This window comes from Scyliorhinus canicula, chromosome 9 (genome assembly GCF_902713615.1).
Source record: "Scyliorhinus canicula chromosome 9, sScyCan1.1, whole genome shotgun sequence".
NCBI classification, from domain to species: Eukaryota; Metazoa; Chordata; class Chondrichthyes; order Carcharhiniformes; family Scyliorhinidae; genus Scyliorhinus; species Scyliorhinus canicula.
Genome location: NC_052154.1, coordinates 80,087,078 through 80,114,500, shown reverse-complemented (window position 1 = coordinate 80,114,500; position 27,423 = coordinate 80,087,078). Strand labels below are relative to the sequence as shown.

Here is a 27,423-nt window from a genome sequence, read left to right as displayed (position 1 = left end):
TGGCAGCAACGTCTGCAATCCTGGAATAAATAAAAATGGAGAACAAGATCGCTCGTAGCAGAAAGATATGAATCTCTGTTTGCTGTTATCAGGCTGATTCTTTTTCACTGTATCCTGTTACTGAATCCAGCACAACACTGACTACCTGATAAAGTGAATTAGGTTGAATTCCATACTTCATACTTGGCTCTGAGTGTACTCCTGATCTTCCAACTCCATCTGCAGAGACTTCAAGGTGACCTCCACTGGCTACACAAATACCAGTTCAGCTCCATTTAAAATGAAAACGGTCGCAACAGCAATTAAGGACAACTCCCCTTGACTTCATAACCCTGGTCCATCATTTCCATAATCCTTCAATGAGTTACACTCCTCACAATAGCAGCCAGTCTCAAACAGCAGCAGCTCTCCGTGTTCTGCATCTTAATGATCCTCTGCACCAAAGCAGCTTCAAGCAACATTTTCTGACCTGCAAAGATAAAACACACACACACACACACACACGTAGAGACGGATAGGAACAGACTGGGAGACCCAAGCAAACCCCCCAATATTACTCCCCAACACTAGATGCCGACTCTGTCCTGGCTCAGTCACACAGACACAGACAGAAGCAGCCCCTGCACACACTTCACCATGTTTAGCCACCGTTGGGAGGCTGTTTGGTGCAGAGCCCAATCCTCAGCTGACATTCAGACCTGTGTACCTTGCAGCAGGTTCACTAAACAATGAACCAAAGCAAGAATCCTGACTTGATTTCCCATCTCCCTCAGCTGAGATGTGAGGCCATCCCATTAGCTAGAGTATGGTGTGAAAGGGATTGCATCTTTTTTCCTTTTTATTTGGGCAGGACTAGAAAGACCATTATTTAATACCATCCCTAATTGCCCTTTAATTGGTGCAACTCAGTTTCTTGCTAACCCATTTCAGAGAGCATTTAAAAGGCATTGTGTGGATGTGGAATCGTCTATCAGCAAGAATGGGTACGAATGGGACACTTCAATCCCTTTGTTTACTGTTGTCTCCTCTTTCCATTTCATTGCAACAACAACTTTGCATTTATATAGCAGCTTTAATGTAATAAAATGTCCCCTTCCACTTCACAGGGACATTAATTAAAATACTGATGTGACCATCAATTCACACGTCACGTGGTAGGAAGTGAACAGTGGTTTTAATTTTCTTTCAACTGAGCCTGCCAGCAACGAGATGAACTGGCAGGCAGGCTCACGACTGCCAAGCTTTATACTTCTGGTTAGTGGGAGGAGCCATGGGTGGAGCCCAGTACAAACTCCTCATCTCCCCCTATGGGCAGAGCCGCGCAACTGCTTGTATACCGAGCTTACATAGACACAGTACATCATATATAATAAGTGTGAATTACACGGACTGTGATTCACCACATTCACCCCCTGTAAAAAGTTGAGTCCAGCGGGGTGATGTGTCTACAAAATCCAAATTACGAGTTACAAGTTACAATTTACACGTTATAAATCCCAAATTAAGTCGATCCGTCGGCCGAGTCGTCCTCTGGGATAGACGAAGCACCGGGGTTGCAGCCTCTTCTGGTGGCTGGGCGGTGGCGGTCGGCGAGGGGACCATGGCGGACTGCGGGGGTGATTCGGTCAGAGCTTCGTATCCGAATGGTTCGACTGGTGACGGGGAGCGCCGGAAACCCAAGGGCGCGGGGGCGCGGAGCACGGGCAGCAGAACTGCAGGCGTGGGGGCGGCGGGCGCGGGGGGTTGGGAGGGGTATAGTGTGAGGGGTATCTCAGCGGAGGTAGTGTTGGAGTTGGATCCTGCAGGCGCCAGGTCCCAGAGGGAAACAGTGTCCTGACGGCCGTCAGGGTACTCTATAAATGCGTAGTGTGGGTTCGAATGGAGCAGGAGCACTCTCTCTTCAAGTGGGTCAGTTTTGTGAGTCCGGACGTGCATCCAGAGGAGAACCGGGCCCGGTGTCTTCAACCATGCTGGGAGTGAAACCCCCGTGGTAGTGCCCCTGGAGAAAACAAATAGCCGCTCGTGAGGGGTCTGGTTGGTGGCCGTACATAGGAGGGACCTAATAGCATGGAGCGCGTCGGGGAAAACTTCCTGCCAATGGGAGGTCGGGAGCTTCCTGGACCGGAGGGTCAGTAGGACGGTCTTCCAGACCGTCGCGTTCTCCCTCTCCACCTGCCCGTTCCCCCTGGGGTTGTAGCTGGAAGTCCTGCTCGAGGTAATGCCCTTTTCGAGCAGGTACTGACGCAGCTCGTCGCTCATAAAGGACGAACCCCTGTCGCTGTGTACGGAGCTGGGGAAACCAAACAGGGTGAAGATACTATGCAGGGCCCTAATGACTGTGTGGTAGGTCATATCGGGGCACGGGATAGCAAAGGGAAAGCGAGAGAACTCGTCGATGACGTTCAGGAAGTACACATTCCTATTGGTCGAGGGAAGTGGCCCTTTGAAATCGATAACGAGGCGTTCAAAGGGCCGGGAGGCCTTGACCAGGTGGACCCTGTCTGGTCTATAGAAGTGCATTTGCACTCCGCACAGATCAGGCAGTCCCTGGTGATGGCTTTTACCTCCTCAGTGGAGAAAGGCAGATTTCGGGCTTTAACGTAGTGGGCGAGCCGGGTGACCCCCGGGTGGCAGAGGTCATTGTGGATAGCTTTCAGGCGGTCGTCTTGCCCACTGGCGCACTTGCCGCGGGACAGGGCATCTGGGGGCTCGTTGAGCTTCCCCGGTCGGTACATAATGTTGTACTTGTAGGTGGAGAGTTCGATCCTCCACCGTAGGATCTTATCATTTTTGATTTTGCCCCTATGAGAGTTGTCGAACATAAAGGCAACCGATCTTTGGTTGGTGATGAGGGTGAACCTCCTACCTGCGAGGTAGTGCCTCCAGTGACGTATAGCTTCCACGATTGCTTGTACTTCCTTTTCGACCGAGGAGTGTCGGAGTTCCGAAGCAGAGAAGGTTCGGGAGAAGAAGGCGACTGGTCTCCCTGCTTGTTTAGTGTGGCTGCGAGAGCGACGTCTGAGGCATCGCTCTCTACCTGAAAGGGGACGGATTAATCCACTGCCCGCATGGCCGCTTTGGCGATGTCCTCCTTGATACGAGTGAAGGCCTGACGAGCCTCATCTGATAGAGGGAAGAGTGTGGCCTTAAATAGTGGGCGGGCTTTGACCGCATACTGAGGGACCCATTGGGCATAATAAGAGAAAAATCCCAGGCACCTTTTGAGGGCCCTGGGACAATGAGGGAAAGGGAGCTCTAAGAGGGGGCGCATATTCGGAATAAAGTAAATGAGTTGATGGTGCAAATCATCGTGAATGACTATGATTTAGTGGTCATTACTGAAACATGGTTAAAGGATGGTCACGACTGGGAGTTAAATATCCGAGGGTATCAAACTATTCGGAAGGACCGAGTGGATGGTAAGGGAGGTGGTGTAGCTCTGTTATTTAAGGATGACATCCGGGCAATAGTAAGGGATGAGATCGGTGCTATGGAGGATAAGGTTGAATCCATTTGGGTGGAAATCAGGAATAGTAAGGCTAAAATGTCACTGATAGGAGTAGTCTATCGGCCACCAAATAGTAACGTTATGGTGGGGCAGGCAATAAAGAAAGAAATAACTGATGCATGTAGAAATGGTACAGCAGTTATCATGAGGGATTTTAATCTACATGTCGATTGGTTTAACCAGGTCGGTCAAGGCAACCTTGGGGAGGAGTTTATAGAATGTATCCGCGATAGTTTCCTAGAACAGTATGTAATGGAACCTACGAGGGAACAAGCGGTCCGAGATCTTGTCCTGTGTAATGAGACAGGATTGATTCATGATCTCATAGTTAGGGATCCTCTCGGAAGGAGCGATCACAATATGGCGGAATTTAAAATACAGATGGAGGGTGAGAAGGTAAAATCAAATACTAGTGTTTTGTGTTTAAACAAAGGATATTACAATGGGACGAGAGAAGAACTAGCTAAGGTAGACTGGGAGCAAAGACTTTATGGTGGAACAGTTCAGGAACAGTGGAGAACCTTCCAAGCGATTTTTCACAGTGCTCAGCAAAGGTTTATACCAACAAAAAGGAAGGACGGTAGAAAGAGGGAAAATCGACCGTGGATATCAAAGGAAATAAGGAAGAGTATCAAATTGAAGGAAAAAGCATACAGAGTGGCAAAGATTGGTGGGAGACTAGAGGACTGGGAAATCTTTAGGGGGCAACAGAAAGCTACTAAAAAGCTATAAAGAAGAGTAAGATAGAGTATGAGAGTAAACTTGCTCAGAATATAAAAACAGACAGTAAAAGTTTTTACAAATATATAAAACAAAAAAAAGAGTGGCTAAGTAAATATTGGTCCTTTAGAGGATTAGAAGGGAGTTTTAATAATGGGAGATGAGGAAATGGCTGAGGAACTGAACAGGTTTTTTGGGTCGGTCTTCACAGTGGAAGACACAAATAACATGCCAGTGACTGATAGAAATAAGGCTATGGCAGGTGAGGACCTTGAGAGGATTGTTATCACTAAGGAGGTAGTGATGGGCAAGCTAATGGGGCTAAAGGTAGACAAGTCTCCTGGCCCTGATGGAATGCACCCCAGAGTGCTAAAAGAGATGGCTAGGGAAATTGCAGATGCACTAGTGATGATTTACCAAAATTCACTAGACTCTGGGGTGGTCCCAGTGGATTGGAAATTAGCAAACGTGACACCACTGTTTAAAAAAGGAGGTAGGCAGAGAGCAGGAAATTATAGGCCAGTGAGCTTAACTTCGGTAGTAGGGAAGATGCTGGAATCTATCATGAAGGAAGATATAGCGAGGCATCTGGATAGAAATTGTCCCATTGGGCAGACGCAGCATGGGTTCATAAAGGGCAGGTCGTGCCTAACTAATTTAGTGGAATTTTGTGAGGACATTACCAGTGCAGTAGATAATGGGGAGCCAATGGATGTGGTATATCTGGATTTCAAAAGGTTGCTGCATAAGATAAAGATGCGTGGCATTAAGGGTAAAGTAGTAGCATGGATAGAGGATTGGTTGATTAATAGAAAGCAAAGAGTGGGGATTAATGGGTGTTTCTCTGGTTGACAATCAGTAGCTAGTGGTGTCCCTCAGGGATCCGTGTTGGGGCCACAATTGTTCACAATTTACATAGATGATTTGGAGTTGGGGACCAAGGGCAATGTGTCCAAGTTTGCAGATGACACTAAGATGAGTGGTAAAGCGAAAAGTGCAGAGGATACTGGAAGTCTGCAGAGGGATTTGTATAGGTTAAGTGAATGGGCTAGGGTCTGGCAGATGGAATACAATGTTGACAAATGTGAGGTTATCTATTTTGGTAGGAATAACAGCAAACGGGATTATTATTTAAACGATAAAATATTAAAGCATGCTGCTGTGCAGAGAGACCTGGGTGTGCTCGTCCATGAGTCACAGAAAGTTGGTTTACAGGTGCAACAGGTGATTAAGGCGGCAAATGGAATTTTGTCCTTCATTGCTAGAGGGATGGAGTTTAAGACTAGGGAGGTCATGTTGCAATTGTATAAGGTGTTAGTGAGGCCACACCTGGAGTATTGTGTTCAGTTTTGGTCTCCTTACTTGAGAAAGGACGTACTGGCACTGGAGAGTGTGCAGAGGAGATTCACTAGGTTAATCCCAGAGCTGAAGGGGTTGGATTACGAGGAGAGGTTGAGCAGACTGGGACTGTACTCGTTGGAATTTAGAAGGATGAGGGGGGATCTTATAGAAACATTTAAAATTATGAAGGGAATAGATAGGATAGATGCGGGCAGGTTGTTTCCACTAGCGGGTGAAAGCAGAACTAGGGGACATAGCCTCAAAATAAGGGGAAGTAGATTTAGGACTGAGTTTAGGAGAAACTTCTTTACCCAAAGGGTTGTGAATCTATGGAATTCCTTGCCCAGTGAAGCAGTTGAGGCTCCTTCATTAAATGTTTTTAAGGTAAAGATAGATAGTTTTTTGAAGAAGAAGAATAAAGGGATTAAGGGTTATGGTGTTCGGGCCGGAAAGTGGAGCTGAGTCCACAAAAGATCAGCCATGATCTCATTGAATGGCGGAGCAGGCTCGAGGGGCCAGATGGCCTACTCCTGCTCCTAGTTCTTATGTTCTTATACGATCCGGGTCGGGGCCCAGGACGCCGTTCTCCATGACATAGCTGAGGATGGCTAGCCTGGTCGTGCGGAAAACGCATTTCTCCGTGTTATACGTGAGGTTGAGCTTCTGGGCCGTCTGGAGAAATCGATCGAGGTTAGCGTCGTGGTCCTGCTGGTCGTGGCCGTAGATGGTGACGTTACCCACGTCCGGAAACGTGGCCCGCAGCCCTTACTGGTCCACCATTCGGTCCATTGTTCGTTGGAACACCGAGACCCCATTAGTGACGCCAAAGGGAACCCGGAGGAAGTGGAAGAGGTGGCCGTCGGCCTCAAACGCCGTGAAGTGGCGGTCTTCCGGGCGCATTGGGAGCTGGTGGTATGCAGACTTCAGATCCACCGTGGAGAAGACTTTATAATGGGCGATCTGATTCACCGTGTCTGCAATTCTGGGGAGGGGTTCCGCGTCAAGGAGCGTGAACCGATTAATGGTCTGGCTATAGTCCACTACCATTCGGAATTTATCCGCGGTCTTGACGACCACCACCTGAGCTCTCCAGGGACTGTTACTGGCCTCTATGATCCCCTCACGGAGAAGCCTATGGACCTCGGTTCTGATAAACACCCTATCCTGCAGGCTGTATCGCCTGCTGCGAGTGGCTACAGGTTTGCAGTCCGGCGTGAGATTGGCAAAGAGTGGAGGGGGGTCGATTTTTAGTGTGGTGAGGCTGCAAATAGTGAGTGGGGGCAAGGGCCCACCAAAGCGGAGTGTGAGGCTTTTCGGGTTGCACTGGAAATTGAGTCCAAGTAGGAGTGGGGCGCACAGTTCAGGGAGCACGTACAGCTGGAAGTTTGAGTAGCTGGTGCCCTGGATTGTTCGGGTCGCGACGGTGCGCCCTTGGAGGTGAACAGAGTAGGAGCCCGAAGCGAGGGAGATAGTTTGCCGTGCAGGAAAAATAGGGAGCCAACAGCGTCTTACCAGTTCTGGGTGTACGAAGCTCTCAGTGCTCCCGGAGTCGAAGAGGCACGGCGTCCTGTACCCGTTGATTTTAACGGTCTTCTTTGAGTTGTAGAGGTGCTTTGGACGGGACTGGTCCTACGTGACCGCGCTGAGTTGCGGGTAGTCGGCGGCTCGATCAGCTGTGCTGGAGTGGCCCCGTGATGACTGCCCTCTGAGTTCGTAGTCGTCGAGGTGAGTTTCAGAGTTTGAAGAGGATGGATCCCAAGCTGGCCGCCCCTATGAGTCGCACATGGCCGGCCGCATGGAGGAGGATTGCCAAGATGGCCACCCCCATGAGTCGCACATGGTCGGCCGCATGGAGGAGGATTGCCAAGATGGCCGCCCCCATGAGTCGCACATGTCGGGTGGGGGCGGAGTCGGCATACAGGCTGCAGCATTTCGGGGCCTGCGGGCCTGTGAGTTTTGGAAGCAAGTTTCTTTGGGCTGCAGGAGAGTTTGGAGAGGGGGACTTCTTCAGGCAGACCCGGGCATAGTGTCTTTTGCGACCGCAGTTGCTGCAGGTCACGTTGCGGGCCGGGCAGTGCTGCCGTGGGTGCTGGGGCTGTCCGCAAAAATGGCACACTGGGGCTGTGTGATGGCTGGGTGGCCGCACGGCGCAGGCCAGGGGCAGACGCTGGTCGGGGGCCCAGGATGGGGTCGCTTGGTCCGCGGGGAACGAGGTGAGGCTGCGGAATGAGACCTCCATAGTGGTAGCTAGTTCAACTGTCTCCTCTAAGTTCTGGGCCCCTTTTTCTATCAACCGCTGGCGCACATAATTCGATCTGAGGCCTGCCACGTACACATTTCTAACGGCAAGTTCCCTGTGCTGTTCGGCTGATACAGCCTGGTAATTACAGTCCCGAGCTAAAATCTTTAACTCCCGCAGGAATTCTTCCAATGACTCCGCGGGGCGCTGGCGGCGGGTCGTAAAAATATTGCGCACGTAGACCTCATTGATGGGCCTCACGTACATTCGATCTAGCATGGCTAGGGCCTCCATATATGAGTTGGTACTATTGAGTTGAGAAGATATACGGTGGCTCACCCTTGAGTGCAGTAGACTGAGTTTCTGCTCCTCTGTAGTTTCAGCAGTACTTGATTCAGCCAGGTAGGCCTTGAAACATCTGAGCCAGTGCTGAAAGTTTTCTCTTGCCTCTGCAGCCTGCGGGTTGAGTTCTAGTCGGTCAGGTTTGAGGGCTGATTCCATAGTTGTTTCTTCGATTTCTTCTTGTTTCCAAAGACTATTAAATTGATGTGACCATCAATTCACACGACATGTGGTTGGAAGTGAACAGTGGTTTTAATAGTATTTCAACAGAGCCTGCCTGCGACGAGATGAACTGGCAGGCAGGCTCACGACTGCCAAGCTTTATACTTCTGGTTAGTGGGAGGAGCCATGGGCGGAGCCAAGGGTGGAGCCCAGTACAAACTCCTCATCTCCCCCTATGGGCAGAGCCGCACAACTGCTCGTATACCGAGCTTACATTGACACAGAACATCATATATAATAAGTGTGAATTACACGGACTGTGATTCACCACAAATACTGTGACACCAAACCACATGGGGGCACATTTGGGCAGATGGCCAAAGATGTGGTCAATAAGAATCTTTTTATTGTCACAAGTAGGCTTACATTAACACTGGAATGAAGCGTGAAAAGCACCTAGTCGCGCGGTGCCTGTTCGGGTACACAGAGGGAGAAATCAGAATTCTCAGATGGTACGGGAATTGAACCCATGCTGCTGGCCTTGTTCTGCATTATAAACCAGCTGTCTAGCCCACTGAGCTAAACCAGCCCTGCTCAAGGAAGTAAATTTTGAGCAGCATCTTAAAGGAGGAAGGGAAGGGAGAGAGTTGGAGAGATTTTGAGAGTGTATGCCAGAGTTTAGGGTCATGGCAGCTAAAGATATGGAGTGGGATTCTCCGTTTCAGAGGATAAGTGTTGACGCCGGGACAGAATCGGTGGACTTCTACGACAGCAGAATTGGCGCCAGCCCCGGAGTAATTTAATGGGCTAGCATTGGTGCCATGTGGAACATGAGCAGTTCTAATGAAATTCCAATGAAAAACGGTGTTGGATTTGCAGGGGTCGGGATTGGCACTTGAGAGGCTGACAAGCTGCAGCCGCGTATTAGCATTTCACTAACCACACACACTCATCCCAGCAAACAAGATGGCACTCATTGCGCTGGAGCACGTCCATCCTGTTGATGGGTCGGCTGGAGCCAGAGGATACCTAGGGAGTGGCCTGTGGCACTAAGTTCACAGTAGGCAGTTAACGGTATGTGCAGCCGCATGGCTCCCTTGCAGGCTTCGGCAATGCTGTTCAATGCCCAACTACCCCGACCCCATGGCCCATCTTCTGGGCCCCCATTACTCCCCCGACCCTGGCAGAGGACCCTGCCCAACTGTAAGCACACTTTGGCGATGTTGGACACTTTTCGTAACCCCGTCTCTCCCTCAGCAGCTACGGCACCTATTTCCTGATTTTTGAAGCCACACTTGAAACTCGCCGATGGTAATTTCTCCTGGCAGAGGCAAAGCATTGCAGAGGCCCCAGAGAATACTGGGTCAGGCCTGCTAATGATATGCCAACGGCGTTTACTGTGCGTGCGGAGTAGAACCCACTGACGCTACTGTCGAGACACCAGAGCATGGCATTCTGTCGGGTTCGATTTTCACCTCATGCACGGTTCTACACCCAACCGCTTTTCCCGATTCTGGCGGCAGCCGACGGAGAATCCCACCCATGGGTACTAATGATAGAGTGAATAAAATTGGGGATGCATAAAAATTCAGAATTGAAGGGCTGAAGGATATTACAGAGATAGGGAAGGGAGGGGACAAGACGGAGTTTAAAAACAAAAACGGGAATTTGAAAATCGACGCACGTAAAGGAGCACAGGGTTGATGGGTAAAGTTGGAATGAGCTTAACCTTATGTAGGGTGAAAGATGGCCAGGAGAGTACTGCAGTAGTCAAGTGCAGAGCTAACAAAACCACAAATGAAGGTTTCAGCAGGTGAGCTGAGGCAGGAGTCACATGATGTTACAGAAATGAAGTTGGCAACCATGGTGATGTTGCTGTTATATGTTTGGAAGTTCATCTCAGAGTTGAATGTGGCACCAAAATTGCGAACAGTCTGTTCAGCCTCAGATAATGTCTGGGGGAGGGATGGAATTGGTGGCGAGGGAATGAAGTTTGTGGCAGCGACCAAAGGCAATGACTTCAGCTTTCCATTATTTAATTGGTAGAATCATAGAATCCATACAGTGCAGAAAGATGCCATTTGGTCCATCGAGTCTGCACCGACACTCTGAACGAGCACCCTACCTAGGCCCAATCCCCCACCGCATCCACGTAACCCCACATAGGGACAATTTAACATGGTCAATCCACCTAACTTGCATATCTTTGGACTATGGGAGAAAACCAGAGCATCCAGAGGAAACCCACGCAAACACAGGGAGAATGTGCAGACTCCGCACAGACAGTTAACCGAGGTCAGAATCGAACTTATATTAATTGTAACCTGGTGTTACTGTTTTTGTGAAGGTGGAGTCCTTTGGATGTGTATAGGAACAGTTTGCAGGATTGGGTAGTGTTGTATTATTTTCGGGGTTATCTTTGAAGTAAGGGGGTGTTAAGTGGGGCAGCACGGTAGCATTGTGGATAGCACAATTGCTTCACAGCTCCAGGGTCCCAGGTTCGATTCCCGGCTTGGGTCACTGTCTGTGCGGAGTCTGCACATCTTCCCCGTGTGTGCGTGGGTTTCCTCCGGGTGCTCTGGTTTCCTCCCACAATCCAAAGATGTGCAGGTTAGGTGGATTGGCCATGATAAATTGCCCTTAGTGTCCAAAATTGCCCTTTGTGTTGGGTGGGGTTACTGGGTTATGGGGATAGGGTGGAGGTGTTGACCTTGGGTACGGTGCGCTTTCCAAGAGCCGGTGCAGACTCAATGGGCCGAATGGCCTCCTTCTGCACTGTAAATTCTATGATATCTATGATATCAATGTTTATTTAAAAGGTTAATTTGAGTTCATGGAATAAACATTGTTTTCTTTTAAAAACCACGTGTCCATAATTGCAATAGCACATCTGGGGAACAAGCCATGTGCTTCAAAAGCAACAATCCATTAAAGGGGGAGGTTGGTTGAACTCCATGATACATTTAGGGGTTCTGAAAACCCCTCTCCCATAACAGAGGCAAAGGCTAGGGCGTCTGTTCCTCTCCCTGTAAAGAGCTCTGGCTATTCTTGTACCCCACAGATTGCCAATTTTGGGCACGGCTACACCCTCACCCCCACAACCTTGGATATGGCCTCGAAAAAGACGGTCCAGTACCCTTCAAGTCTGAGACAGGACCAAAACATGTGGGTATGGTTGTCCGGACCTCCCCGGCATTTTTCGCAATTATCCTCCACCTCCTGGAAGAACCCACTCATGTGTGTTCTGGTTAAGTGTGCCCTGTGTATCACTTTTAGCTTTGTTAGCCTCAGACCTGCTCATGAGGAGTGGACTTTACCCTGTACAGTGCCTCAATCCAGAGTCTTCCCATATTTCCATGCCAAGTTCTTTCCCCTATTGTTCCATTGCTCATCCATTGGTGACCTTATATGCTCCAGTGGTCATCCGTACGTGTTGGCGCAGTTACTGTCCCCTAGTTCATCTGTGGTTAGAAGTCTGTCCAGTAGGGAATGGCTTAGTGGTTGGGGGAACATTGCTGTCTTCTTGCGGAGGAAGTTCATGTATTGCAACTCGTTCCCTTTTGGGAGCTATAACTTGTATGTTAGTTCCACTAGGGTCTCTGTTCTGCCTTATATGTATAGGTCCCCTAAAGTTAGAGTCTTGTCTCCAGCTTTTGAAGGAGGCGTCCAATGCATCTGGGTAAATTTATGGTTTTTGCAGATGGGGGTCAGGGCGGACATTACTACTAGTCCATAGTGTTATCGGAGTTGGTTCTATGCTCTGAGCCTGGCCACTACCACTGGGTTTTTCAAGTACTTGGCTGGGGTGAATTAGAGTATGGCTGTGGCCAGTGTGCAGAGGGATGTCCTCATTCAGGAACTTTCCTCCATTTTTACCCAGCCTGCTCCCGTTAACCCAGCTCCGTACTCTCTCTGCAGTGGCTGCCCTGTGGTAGTGCTGGAAGTTCGGGAGGGCTTGTCCCCCCATGTTTCTTCTTCTTTGTAGGACATTCTTGTGAATTCTAGGATCCCCCCCCCCCCCCCCCCCCCCCCCCCCCACCACCACACCCAAATGCCAGGATTGCTTTGTCAAAGTTGGTGAAGAAGTCTTGGGGGTGAAGATCGTGAGGGATCTGAAGAGAAAGAGGAACCTGGGCAGTACATACGAGGAGCAAGTCATCTGCATAGAAGGAAACTCTGTGCTCTCTGCCTCCCCTCTGGATGCCTCGCCACCCCTTCGCCGATCTGAGAGCAATGGCCAGTGGCTCGATTACAATGGCAAATAGCAGTGAGGATAAGGGACATCCGTGCCTCGGTGTAGCCCACAGTACCCAAGCTATGCCGTTCGTCCATAGGCTCACCACGGGAGTGCTGGACAGTAGTTTCACACATGGGGTGAATCCTGGCTCAAACCCAAACCGTTCTAGAACCTCCATGAGGTACTTCCATTCGACTCTTCGAAGGGAGATGATCATGCCTGGTGTCTCTTCCCATCATAATCACGTTCAGCAGGAGTCTGATATTCGCTGTTATTTGCCCGTGCTTGACAAAGCCCATCTGATCTTCCATGATTACCTCCATCACGCAAATCTCCAGTAGCCTTGCAGGACCATCACCGGGACTTTGGCCTCACTGTTTAGGAGTGAGATGGATCTGGACGTGCCGCAGGTCTTTGTCTAGTTTAGGGATCAGCGATTTCGAGGCCTCTGCGCAAGGCGGCAGGGTCCCTTCTCAACAGTGAGACATTAAACATCTCCTGCACGTGCAGGGCCAGTGCTGTGCAAATTTTTTATAGAAGTCCATCGGGAATCTGTCCAGACCTGGTGCCTTCCCCGATTGCATGGAGTTGATGCTGTCCTTGACTTCCCTCAGCCCTAATGATGCTTCTAGGCCCCGTCTCCCTTCCTCCCCCATAACCGGCATGTATCAGGGGCTGGTTTAGCACAGTGGGCTAAATAGCTGGCTTGTAAAGCAGACCAAGGCCAGCAGCGCGGTTTCAATTCTCGTACCAGCCTCCCCGAACAGGCGCCGGAATGTGGCGACTAGGGGCCACCAACCGGGATGGTAGTACCTCCCATTTCCAGGCCACCTGGATTCCCAGATATCGAAAGCTCTTCCCTACCATTCCAAGCGGCAGCTCTCCCAGTCTCTTCTCCTGCCCTCTTGCCTGGATTGCAAACATCTCACTTTTCCCCATGTTATTGTACGATTTTCTGAACCGGATCTTCCCGCTTAAGTTTCTGCTTGTATGCCGGGAGAAGGAGCACTGACTTGTGGTCTGATTTTACAAAATGTGGTTGGTGGATGGAGCGGTAGGCGCCCTTGATAGTTGTGTAGCAATGAACAAGGTGTTAGGGCACCGTGTGGGACAGGAGATTTGTTGGTGGAATTTTGGCAGGACATTTTTGAGGTTGGTCTGGTTGAAGGGCCTGGCCACAATGAAAAAGACCTCCAGAAATTCCGTTTTCAGGTTGTTTATAGCGGTGTAAAATTCATCAAGCGCCTTCTTCACTTCCGCCTGGGGTGGAATGTAGACTGCTGTGATGATGGCAGAAGTGAACTCTCCTGGAAGGTAGTATGGGCGGCATTTCACAGGCAAGTATTCCAGGTCCGGGGAGCAGTAGTTCACCAGGGTTTCCACATCTGAGCACCAGGAGGTATTGATGAGGAGGTAAACCCCTCCAACCTTGCCAGAGGACACCGTGTGGTCCATCTGGTGAATTGAGAAGCCCTCAGGTTGTATGGCACAGCTGGTGAGGCACGAGTGAGCCATGTCTCTGTGAGACAGATTACACAACAGTCTCTCACTTGCCTCTGAGAGGTGAGTTTAGTGTTAAGCTCGTCCAGCTGGTTTTCGATCACTTGGATGTTTGCTAGAAGCATGCTGGAGAGAGGAGACTTGAAACCACGTTTTGCGGGAAACCCCCTACAAACTTGTTTCGAGAGAGCCGAGTTTTGGGGAACCCCCGACAAACATAATTTTGATCCAAACATAAAGGGCGCGATTCTCCGGACTCACGACGGTTCGGAGAATAGCGGGCGTCGCAAATTTTTACGGCGACGCTGTTCCGACGCCCTCCCGCTATTCTCCGAACCCCGCAAAATCTCGGAGTCGCCATTCCCGACAAACGCCTCCTTCCCGCCCCAGACACGACCAGATTCGCCACTAATAGCCCCCCCCCGCTATTCACCGGCCCGGATGGGCCGAAGTCCCGACATCATCGCGCCCTGTTTGCACGGCGTGAAGCACACCTGCTATTTAAGTGGGGGGGAGGGGGGGAGTGGGGGGGGGGGAGTGGGGGAGACGGGGGGGGGAGCGGGGGAGACAGTGGGAGTGGGGGGGGGTAAGGTAGAGAGTGAGCGAGTGAGCCGTCCAACCCCGTAACAAAATGTCTGCCACCATGCCATGGCGTGCCGGTCACGAGGACACGGCCGCTGGTTGCCCTGTGGCTTCCGGCCACAGGCCACTGACGCACCCGTGAGGAGGACGTAGTTTACTGGCCGTTGTATGCAGAAAGTGACCAGGGGTTAGGCTGCCCGCGTGTCAGCAGCGCGACCAGGCCACCGGGACATACAGGTATCCTGTGGCAGGCAGCTGCCGAGGTGTTGACTAACCTCCGTCTAACATGTCCCGTTTCTCTGCCCCCACCACCCTTCTGTAGGTTAGCACAATGTATGTGAACAGAACGCCTATGTTCTGCGCAGTGGTTGGGGCCGCTGTACTGCATTTGGCGATGCAGCAGCATCCACAGCCACAACCCGCAGTGGATGCAGGGCCAGCTGCAGCAGCAGAGGGAAGGGCCGAGGAGTTGCCAGTCGTCGAGCAGCATGGGGAGGAGGAGGATGAGGAGGAAGAGGAAGAGGAGAGAGTGAGGGTGCAGCCACGGCGCCAGAGGCGACGACCAAAGCCGAGGGTGTACCGTGTCCGGGTCTCTTTCCTAACAATGACGGACATCATCTGCAGGAGGAGACTCCGGCTGAGTAGGCAGACGGTGATACATATCTGCGAACTCCTGTCGCACCTCGCCCCACGTGGAACGGGGGGAGGACACGCGATCCCGGATGCCATCAAGGTGCCGGTCGCTCTTAACTTCTATGCTACCGGCTCCTTCCAGTCTCCGAGCGGGGATGTCTCCGGGATCTCCCAGTCATCGGTCCACAGGTGTATCCGGGATGTGACCGACGCCCTCTATGCCATCGCGGACCGCTACATCACCTTTCCCGAGGACCAAGCAAGTCAAGACTCACGAGCTCGTGGATTTGCCAGCGTGGCCGGGATACCGAGGGTGCAGGGGGCAATCGATTGTGTTCACGTCCCCATGCGCCCGCCTGCAGGGGACAGGGATGTGTTCACAAACAGAAGGGGGACATACTCCATGAATATCCAGGTGGTATGCGACCCCCACATGAGGATCATGAACGTCTCTGCAAGGTTCCCAGGGAGTGTGCATGACTCCTACATACTGGCGCAGTCGTTCATCCCTGCGATGTTTGAGGGACGTCCCCCCGGCTGAGGGGCTGGTTGCTAGGCGACAGGGGTTATCCGCTGAGGTCTTGGCTGATGACGCCTATACGGAGGCCTCAGACTAATGCGGAAACACGATACAACGAGGCCCATGCAGCAACGAGGGGTGTGGTGGAGCGCTGCCTTGGCCTCCTGAAGATGAGATTCAGGTGCCTGGACCGCTCCGGAGGGGCCCTGCAGTACCAGCCCGACAGGGTCGCTCGCATTGTTGTGGTCTGCTGTGTGCTGCACAACATCGCGATGCAGAGGGGAGATGAGCTGCTGCAGGAGGCGGAGGGAGAAGCCAGTGGCAGTGGAGCCAGCACAGAGGAGGAGGAGGAGGAGGAGAGGGAGGAGGAGGAGGCTGGTGGAGTGGCGGGCGCAGCACGCAGACACGACCCAGGTGCTGGTGATGTCCAGGAGGCGGCACGACAGACCCGGCGAGGACGGCGGGCACGCGACGCTTTGGTGGCAGCACGGTTCACGCATCGCATGTGACGTCCCCGCTGAACACCAAACCACCACCTGCATCGCTAGTCATGCAGAGGGTCAACACACAACTGCCACCACCTCAGCCCCCCCCCCCCCCCCACCCCCCCCCCCCCCCCCCCCCCCCACCCCCTCTAAGTGTACACTGCTCCACTTCAACATCACCCTTACCACTGGGTCCAGACGGTATGGCACAACATTGATGGCTGTGTCAGCGGGTGTGATCAGTGCCATGTGGAATGATGACAGCTCGCTCTGCGATGAGCTGTGAGGTCAGAATCGTTCGAGAGAGTCTGGCCCATGGCAATAGCTGAACCATCCACCTTGGTGGCCGCTGAGATCGTCACTGACACTCCATCACGTGCCCGCGTGGGCTAGCTGTGGGAGGGGTTGGGGGGGGGGGGGGGGGGGGGGGGCAGGGACTGCACACCCGGCACCGAAGTTTCACCACTCGTCAACCCCAGCGACACTCGGTCACCATCACAAATCCTGTGGCTGTGGAACAATCACACGGTATTACAAGTAAGGTGGAACAGTGCGTTTAATGTTAACAATTATTTACAGGTGCCCTAGCCCCTACAACTAAACTGTGCCCTTCACCCGTGCCAACTTACTCAGTGTCTATCTTAGTTGCCTTACGGGTCCTACCACTACGTCTAAGTGATTTCCCAGATGATACAGCAGGAGTGGAGGAGGATTGCTGCGAATCGCCCCCCTCGACTCGTTTCTCCTTGGCCAAGCGTTTCCTGGGGCGACCCGGCCTTGATGGGCCAGGCTGCTCTGCGGGCATCTTGGGTGACATTGTGCCACCCTGCTCTGCCTGCTGCCCACCCGATGCACCAGGGATGGGACGGGGGGAGGCCGAGAATTCCGGGACGTCCCGTGATGGACTTAATGGGACGGGCCCCGAAACCTCCTCCTCCCTCGGGGAGCCCGGTGGCCCCCGGGCCTCACTTTGGGACAGAGGTGCGAGCGGGGAGGTGCCCCGTCGCACCACCGACACCTGGCGCTGCCAGTCCTGGAGGCCTGCAACGGTATCCACCAGGATCCGAAGGTTTGCAGAGACGGAGTCCAGGGAGTTAGACATTCCCGCCAGGGACTGTGCGATCTCAACCTGTGAGTGCACGACGCCATCCAGCACATGTGTCAGGCGGTTGATGCTCTCGGCGGCTGACTGCTGCGACTGGCCAATGACCTGGTGAGACTGGGCCAAGGCCTGCAGGGCGCCGGCAATGTCGTTTTGCCTCTGGCACATTGCTGCCTGTGAGAGGGCAACCCTGTCCAGGGCCGAGGATGACGCGTGCATATTAACCCCAACGCCTTGCATAACCTGACCCATTGCCTCCGCCGCGGATGCCACCCGTGCGGTGTCGGACTGGGTCTCTGCCATGAGCGGCACCACTCCCTGCTCGTGGACGCGGTTCGACTCCTCTAACAGCGTCTGCAGAGTCTGGAAGGAAGCCCTCATCCCGTCGTTGTTTCCCTGGGTTTCTTGAGGCATCGGCTGTGCGGGTGGGTTGAGAAACTCCAGGAACTCCGAAAACGTCTGGGAGCCAGCTGCATCCTGGGCCTGGTCTGGCCTCCGCAAGTCCGGGCCCTCGGTTGCTCCGACCTCCACCTGCTATACCTGCTCAGCTGTGATGTGCAAACCAGACTGTGACCCAGGAGACTCATCACTAAATAGGCCCGCCGGGGTGAGTGTCTGGGATGATGGATGTAGTGGGAGATAGCAGTGCCGCAAGCCCGATGTTTTCGCAATTTAGCCCCTCCTCAATGGTGTGGGGCCGCTCAGAGTCCGGAGGGTTATCCCTGGTCATTTCCGGGAGTTGTGTTCTCGCCACCCTCTGGGCGTCCTGATCCGCAGATTGGGTTGGGGAGGATGGGGCTCCCCGCTGATCGGGCACCCTCTGTTGTGCGGCCCCGGGTGAGGTGGCGGCAGATGCCTGTGTCCGTCTGCAGCCAGACGGCCCTGGTCGTTCGGCATCACGTCCTAGGGAAGAGAATGAGACGGGTTATTTAGATTTGCTCGGCCGGGCGCTGGACGGTCCCAGTGGGCAGCGTGTGAAGGGACAGAGGATGGGGGACGTATCCCAGTGGGCAGGGTGTGTGAAGGGACAGAGGATGGGGGAGGTGTCCAAGTGGGCAGGGTGTGTGAAGGGACAGAGGATGGGGGAGGTATCCCAGTGGGCAGGGTGTGTGAAGGGACAGAGGATGGGGGAGGTATCCCAGTGGGCAGGGTGTGTGAAGGGACAGAGGATGGGGGAGGGGTGGGTGTTTGTCAGGGAGGGTTGTCTCACTTGCTGCAGATCCGCCAACCTCGCATAGCGCGACATCCCGGGTGGCAAACCCCCCAACAAGGTCCAGTGCCCTCTGCTCAAAGGTGGTGAGGGGGTGCAGGTTGGGCGAACCCCCTCCAGTCTTGTGCCGCTCACGGTTGTTGTGAGCGGACTTGGCCTGTTGGGGGAGGGTACATAGTTAGATCATTACAATACGGCAGGTATCAGCAGTCCGTTCAGATACTGGCACAGTTTGGGGGTCAAGTTGTCATAAGACGAATGCATCTCTCCACAGGGCCAGAGCGCTGGGTCTGTGACAACTTTGTGAAACATCCTCAAATAACTCTGGCCCAATCCCCCTCCACCCCCCGTGCCAGGGGGGGAGGTGGGTGATTAGGTAAAGGGGGGGGGGAGGGATGGTTGTGACCAGGGGGCACCTTCTTGGCACTTACCCTGGCAGTCCTGGTGAGGTCGTGTAGCTTTTTCCGGCACTGCTCTGCAGAGCGAGGGTTCTGCCCCACAACACTGACGGCAGCGGCCAACTCACGCCAGGCCTGGCGTACCGCGCTGGCAGGTTGGCGATGCCCTCTCCGTGGGCGGAGGATGCCCCTCCTCTGCTCGACAGCATCGAGCAGAGTCTCGACATCAGCCTCCACAAAACGAGGTGCAGCTCTCCTGGACTCCGACATCATGGCCGACAGATTCTGTGCTCGCCCGCGCCTTTTTACGGCGTCGGGCGGCGTCACATGGGCGTGATCGTGTCGTCGCCGCGTTCCGTCGTCATCGCGCACGTGATTGACGCGGCCGCGTTACTAGCCCATTTCCCAGAAGTGAATACGTCGGGAAATGGACCCTTCCACACCGTCATAAAACGTGCCCGTTTTTTACGACAGTTTCGCGATTTTTCGCGGGTGCGGAGAATCGCGCCCAAAGTATTTCCATTCAATCATAACCTATAGAATTTCAATAACCCAAACCTTTTTCCATTCAATCACAACTTATAGAATTTGAATAGCACAAACCCCTTCCCATTCAACCATAACCTACAGAATTCCAATAGCCCAAACCTCTTCCCATTCAATCACAACCTATAGAATTCCAATAGCATGAACCCCTTCCCATTCAATCATAACCCATAGAATTCCAATAGCCCAATCCCTTTCCATTCCATTCTAGTAAATTCAGTTTCAATTGGCCTAGCTTCTCATTCAATCCATCATGCAGAATGCTAACAAATAAAACCCCTTCACATTCAATACATTACATAGAATTCCATTAGACCAAACTATTTTCCATTCACCCGCCTCCATTGTGCATAATACAGTGGGAAACACCATTTTCTATTCATCCCCGTTATATAGAATTCCAATACCAAACCACTCTCCATTCACTCCTATTGTACATAATTCATTGTGTCACTTCATTGTGGTATAGAGATCATGTAGAGAATTTGGCTCTAAATATATTTTAATACCATGCAATAAATCTGAACCATGTGCTTTCACTAAGTGAATAGTGTAAATAGTTGTACTTACGGTTCATCCCAACATCATGGTAGGTCAGGATCGCCGGGCGGTTTCCTTTTGGTGCGCCACGGATCACCACATGCAACATCCCATAGGGGGTTTCAATGTCATGCTCCTGTTGAGGATCAATAAAAGTGGAAATCAGTGATTGGAAAGCCTCTTTTTTCCCACCACTCAAAGTTGGTGATTGTACTGACCCACATTCTGGAACAAATCTGTTGCAAAAGTAGTCAACAATTAGTTAGTTGGTGATATATGTTTTTAAATTCGTTCTTGGGATGTGGGCGTCGCTGTCTGGACCAGCATTTGTTGCCCATTCCTAATTGCCCTTGAACTGAGTGGCTTACTGTGCCATTTCAGTGGGGGGCAGTTAAGAGTCAGCAGCATCGCTGTGTGAATCTGGAGTCACATGTAGGGCAGACTGGGTTAGGACGAAAGATTTCCTTCCCTAAAGGTCATTAGTGAACCTTCGGGCTTTTTCAACAATCGGCAATGTTTTCATGGTCATCATTAGACTTCCGGATTTTTTATTAAATTCAAATTTCCCCATCTGCATTAGACTGGGTGTCTGGATTACTGGCCCAGTGACAATGCCTCACGCCACCATTTCCCCCATAGATCTTGAGAATTGCTGAAACAAAAGAGACATGCGTCAAAGCTTTTTGTTCTGATGAGTCCAAGACAAAAGCCTTTCAGTAGCTGGAATTCTCTGGCTGTTCGCTGGCGGTGGGATTTGCTGGTCCTGCCAGGAGCACAGCCCCACCTGTGGGTTTCCTAGCGGCGGGGTTGGCTTCAATAGGAAATCCCATTGACAATGGCAGGAGTAGAGAATCCCGTCAACAGCAAATGGCGCACCTCCTCCCAGCAGCGAGAAACACGCGGCTGGAAAGCCGAAGAATACTGCCCATTATGTCTCTTTTCTCAGCAATAACTGGCAATTGTTTACAGACTCCTTCTTATCCATACAGATCTTCCATCACATACCTCATTAAATCATGAGTGACTGTGATGACCCTCACAAGGACCATGGGGAATCGCTGATGGATCTCCCAGTGAGCTTTGTAGAATACGAGTTCCTGTGGAGAGCAGGCGGAGGCCCGCCAAGCTTGGGCTCGTTAGCAGGACCTTTAAATGTAGCTCTCAGACCCAGACCTGCACTTCCCAATAGTCCTGGGCTGAGGCGTTTATTGAGCGTGCCGAGGTAGTGGCTTTATTTCCAGTTTAAAATAAACCAGTTTGGCTTTTCACTCCATGCCTCCTGGAATTATTATAGTGACTATACAGACTCGCCTGCTTCAAATACCCCTAATAAAATTAACCAATCCGCCTCTTGCAATGCACCACCATATATCCAGCCCCATTAATCAGGGTAGTAGTGAGAAAGCGGCAGGGTCCCATCCCCCATCCTCTCACCTGATTAAATGAATCCACCACAACCATATTCTGCCCAATATGTATTAATATGTATCAGCGTGCATGGGCATGGTGGGGCTGGTTTAGCACAAGGCTAAATCGCTGGCTTTTAAAGCAGACCAAGGCAGGCCAGCAGCGTGGGTTCAATTTCCGTACCAGCCTCCCCGAACAGGCGCCGGAATGTGGTGACTCGGGGATTTTCACAGTAACTTCATTGAAGCCTACTTGTGACAATAAGCGATTTTCATTTCATTTTCATATAATCACCAACTCCTCCCTCCTAATGTTTAATGCACCAGTTATTGTAAAGTCTATCCTCTCAATATATCCATTATAATATTATTTATTGATGGTATAATACATCAGCTATTTACACACATACTCATTGAAAGTACACTCATCCCTTCATAAATATATATAAATAACTTGTGATAGCCAAAGTCATGATTATAAAGGCACACTGACAATGTAATAAATGCAGTCATATTATCAAACAAAATAATTTATACTGTATTAAATACATGCAAAATTATAAGATAAAGGAGGAATAAATATGCTCATACTGTCACAAGCAAGCAATCTGTCATAGATGCCCATTCACACTGTGATACATATTAATACATATTGGGCAGAATATGGTTGTGGTGGATTCATTTAATCAGGTGAGAGGATGGCGGATGGGACCCTGCCGCTTTCTCATTTCTGCCCTGATTGATTCCTAGACACACCGGCAATGCCAGGATTCAGAGATCAGGGTGCCACATTTACAGGTGCCCGCTGGGATATTACCACGGACAAGGGGAACACCTATCCATCCCCACACACAGAAGAGCAACCCTTCCCACCTCTAAAGGTTCGGGGCACTACTCCCTCACTACAAAAACAATAGGGTGAACTGACCTCCCCTCCCACTCACTGGCCGAGTCAGTACTAATTTTATTGCTTTTTATAGTATATATCAATGATTTTGACTTAAAAATAGGAGGTTTAATGGAGAAGTGGGTGGTGTCGCCGATTTATGGGGTGATTCTGAGGGAGGATAAGGTATTGGTGGAGGGGATTAAGGCAAAGTGGGAGGAAGGGTTGGGGGAGGGCATGGAGACGGGAGGGTGAATGCCTCAACTTTGTGTGTGAGGTTGGGGCTGATACAGTTGAAGGTGGTATATAGGGCGCAACTCACAAGGACGAGGATGAACCGACTCTGAGGGGGTGAAGGATGTTTGTGAATGCTGTGGCGAGGGGGCGCAAATCATGTTCATATGTTTTGTTCCTGTCCAAAGCTGGAGGGTTATTGGAGGGAGGTCTTCAGGGTAATCTCGAAGGTGGTGCACGTAAGACTCGAACCAGGGGAAAAATTCTCCGACCCCCCCACAGGGTCGGAGAATCGCCCGGGACCGGCGAAAATCCCGCCCCTGCCGTGGCCGTAATTCTCCGCCACCCGGGAATTGGCAGGGGCGGGAATCACGCCCTGCCGATCGGCGTGCCCCCGCGGCGATTCCCCGGCCCGCGATGGGCCGAAGTCCCGCCGCTGAGAGGCCTCTCCCGCCGCCGTGGTTTCAACCACCTCTGGTGGCGGCGGGATTGGCGGCGCGAGCGGGCCCCCGGGGTCCGGGGGGGGGCGCGGGGTGATCAGACCCCGGGGGGTGCCCCCACGGTGGCCAGGCCCGTGATCAGGGCCCACCGATCGGCGGGCGGGCCAGTGCCATGGGGGCACTCTTTTTCTTCCGCTGCCGCCACGGCCTCCACCATGGCGGAGGCGGTAGAGAACTCCCCTACCGCTCATGCGCCGGTGCGCGAACCGGCGAAGGCCTTTCGGCCAGCTCCGATGCCCGCCGGCGGCCGTCAAAGGCCATTGGTGCCGGTTTTGGCGCCAGTCAACGTGGCGCCAACCACTCCGGCGCGGGCCTAGCCACTCAATGTGAGGGCTTGGCCCCTAAAGGTGCGGAGAATTCCACACCTTTGGGGAGGCCCGACACTGGAGTGCTTGGCGCCACTCCGCTACGCTGGGACCCCCTGCCCGCCGGGTAGGGGAGAATCCCGCCCCAGGTTCCCTAGAAGCCATGTTCAGGATGTCGGATCAGCCAGGGTTGAAAGCGGGTGCGGAGGCAGATGTCTTAGCCTTCGCCTCGCTGATCACCTGAAGGCGGGTCCTGTTGGGGCGCAGGTCAGCTTCTCCGCCCTGTGCCTCGGCGTGGTTGGAGGACCTCCTGGAGTTCTTCATGCTCAAGAAAGTGATGTTTGAGTTGAGGGGGAGGATGGAAGGTTTCTACAACTCATGGGCCTTGTTCATCATGCATTTTCTTTTTTTTTTATAAATGTTTTTATTCAGTTTTCATATTTTATATTGAACAAATTACAAATTGTTAGGAGAGAAAAAAAAAACACGCAAAAATTAACATACATATTTACAGGTAAGCATCTTCGTAGTAGTAACTGCGCCCCCCCCCCCCCCCCCCCCCCCTCAACATGTTTATTTCGTTTGGTTTTGGGCCTTAGCTAGCCATCGAACCCCCGTACCGAACCTGTAGCCCCCCCCCCCCCCCGCTACCTTCCCCCGACTATTCTTCCTCTTGTACATTGGCCACAAATAGGTCCCGGAACAGTTGCATGAATGGCTCCCACGTTCTGTGGAAGCCGTCGTCCGACCCTCGGATGGCAAATTTGATTTTCTCCATTTGGAGAGATTCCGAGAGGTCGGACAGCCAGTCCGCAGCTCTGGGCGGTGCTGCTGACCGCCAGCCAAACAGGATTCTACGGCGGGCGATCAGGGAGGCAAAGGCAAGGGCGTCCGCCCTCCTCCCCAGGAATAGATCTGGCTGTTCTGAAACCCCGAAGACCGCCACTATCGGGCATGGCTCCACCCTCACTCCCACCACTTTGGACAGAACCTCGAAGAAGGCTGTCCAGTACTCCACGAGTCTGGGGCAAGACCAGAACATGTGGGCGTGGTTGGCCGGGCCTCTTTGGCACCGTTCACATCTGTCTTCCACCTCCGGGAAGAACCTACTCATACGGGTTCTTGTTAAGTGGGCTCTATGTACCACTTTTAGTTGCGTCAGGCTGAGCCTTGCGCACGTGGAGGTGGAGTTGACCCTATGCAGTGCTTCGCTCCAGAGTCCCCACCCTATCTCCATCCCCAGGTCGTCCTCCCATTTCCTTCTTGTTGCGTCCAGTACGGTGTCGTCCCTATCTACCAGTCGGTCATACATGTCACTACAGTTCCCTTTCTCTAGGATACTTGCGTCCAGTAGGTCTTCCAGTAGTGTCTGTCGTGGCGGTTGTGGGTACGTCCTTGTCTCCTTTCGTAGGAAGTTTTTGAGCTGCAGGTACCGTAGCTCGTTCCCCCCAGCTAGCTGAAATTTCTCTGTCAGTTCGTCCAGTGTTGCGATCCTGTCGTCCGTGTATAGGTCCCTGACTGTCAGTGTCCCCCCGTCCTGCCTCCACCTTTTGAAGGTGGCGTCAGTCAGTGCTGGTGTGAACCTATGGTTGTTGCAGATGGGAGCCCTGTTCGACATTTTGGTCAGGCCAAGTTGCTGCCGCAGTTGGTTCCAGGATTGGAGGGTGGCTGTCACCACTGGGCTGCTGGAGTGTTTTTTGGGTGGGGATGGGAGTGCTGCCGTGGCGAGGGCCCGGAGGGAGGTTCCCATGCAGGAGGCCTCCTCCGCACGCACCCACTCAGCTTCTGGCTCCTGGATCCATCCCCTTACTCGCTCGGCTGTTGCTGCCCAGTGGTAGAATTGTAGATTCGGGAGGGCTAGCCCTCCCCTGGTTTTTGTTTTTTGTAAGACCTTCTTTGGGATCCTAGCATTTTTACCCCCCCATACGAACGCCATGATGAGTTTGTCCAGCGCTTTGAAAAAGGCCTTGGGGATGTAGATCGGAATGGATCTAAACAGGAAGAGGAACCTGGGCAGTACGTTCATTTTGATCGTCTGAACTCTCCCCGCGAGGGAGAGCGGGAGTGTGTTCCATCTTTGCAGGTCCTTTTTAACTTCCTCCGTCAGGCTGGTGAGGTTCCATTTGTGGATCCCTTTCCAGTCATGGGCTATTTGGATCCCCAGGTAGCGGAATTTATGTCGGGCTTGATTGAACGGCAGCCCCTTTAGTGCTGCCCCCCCCCCCCCCCCCCCCCCCCCCCTTGCGGGTGTACTGGGAAGATCTCACTTTTGCTCATGTAGAGTTTGTAGCCCGAGAAGGCTCCAAACTCTTTCAGGAGCGCGATGATTCCGTCCATGCTGCTTTGTGGGTCCGAGATATAGAGGAGCAGATCATCCGCATAGAGTGAGACTCTGTGCTCTCTACCTCCCCTTCGGATCATCATGCATTTTCAAGAATTGGATGACATTGAACATGGGGAGGAGGGTATTGGGTTTGAATGTATAGGTTATTGCTGATTACGTATGTGTTGATGGATTCCTGATTCTATTTCTTTTGTGTTTTGTATTTAAAATGTTTGCGGCTGTTTGGGGGTAAGTGGGATAAAGGGATTGTTGGTCAGGGGATTGCCATTGTATTTTTTACTGTTGATTATTTGTTTGTGGGTGTAAATTTGATGGAAGTGTGAAAAAGGAGAATAAAAATATTTTTTTTAAAATAGGAGGTGTGATTTAGAAGTGTGCAGATGATACAGAAATTGGTCACTTACTTGATAGTGAGAGAGAAAGCTGTGGAATACAGAAAGATGTCAACGGACTGGTCAGGTGAGCAAAAAGGTGGCAAATGGAGTTCAATCTGGAGAACTGTATTTTGGGAGGGCAAACAACCCAAGGAATTATACCATAAATGGTAGGATACCAACAAGTGCAGAGGAACAAATGTATTCCCACACACTGAATGTCATAGGACAGGTAGATACATTTTCAAAAAGACACACATGTTCGGCGATCGGCCGGAGAATCCCTGTTTGCGCCGAAATTGGGGGGAGTCGGCGCTTTTGCAATGCTCCGCCCCCGTGAAAACAGCATTCGAGTACGTCATGCGTCGTTGGGACGGCCTCAGGACGTCACCCGAGGCCCTCCCCCGATGATCCACTCCAATTTCTCAAAAGAGTATTTGCTTCCCTTCTGCTGCTCTTTAGCCTGTTCATTTCATTCTCGGCTCTGTACCGACGTCATATTTGGCTGCACACCACATCACCTCTTCATACACAGACAAAACCTCATTAGTTTGATAGCGGAGTGGTGAAGGCAAGGACTCATACCCTTGACATGATAAAAGGGAATATAAGCCTTTCAGCTCAATGGTGTGAAACCTCAGTGTTTTTTAAACACCATCTTTGGTACATCCACACTCTCTTGATATTTTATTTCCAATTTTCTCGTCTCTCTTTTTTTTGTGGTGGTACTGCCTGGGGGTGGGTGGCAGCAGTTCACAGGGGTGGGTGTACTTGAGTACTCATTTATGAAGCCAGACGGTGAGTTTTGGTCAATACCCTGGCATTACAGCCTGACCTGTGCCTACAACAACATAAACTCACTTCCAGCAGAACCATCAGCCATATTGCTGGCTAGTCTCAGTACAGAGCAGAGCTGGGGCTTTTCCTATATTACAACAGTAACTATACGTCAAAAGTGCTTCACTCATGGAGTGCTCAGAACACTTTTCACTCTCTCTGATTAGATTTCATATTCATCATTCTTTTCTTATCGCCAACTTTCTTTCTTTATGTGGGTGGCACGGTGGCGCAGTGGTTAGCACTGCTGCCTACTGTGCTGAGGACCTGCGTTCGAATCCCTGGGTCACTGTGTGTGTGAAGTTTGCACATTCTTCCCGTGTCTGCATGGGTTTCACCCCCACAACCCAAGGATGTGCAGGATAGGTGGATTGACCACACTAAATTGCCCCTTAATTGGAAAAAAAATAATTGGGTACTCTAAATTTAAAAAAAAACTTTCTTTCCTTATATCCTCTCATATATCCATTTA

General features: G+C 51.8%; 1 protein-coding gene across 4 annotated transcripts in view; it reads right to left on the bottom strand.

Moving 5' to 3' along the window:
- The window catches only part of ndrg4 (NDRG family member 4), a 259,801-nt gene that overhangs the window by 62,639 nt on the left and 169,739 nt on the right, over positions 1–27,423 (bottom strand). For all 4 annotated transcript variants that reach the window (XM_038807026.1, XM_038807025.1, XM_038807024.1 and 1 more), the window contains one exon: positions 20,096–20,201. In XM_038807026.1, the coding sequence (XP_038662954.1) occupies positions 20,096–20,201 (106 nt within the window). The remainder of the gene's footprint in view (positions 1–20,095; positions 20,202–27,423) is intronic.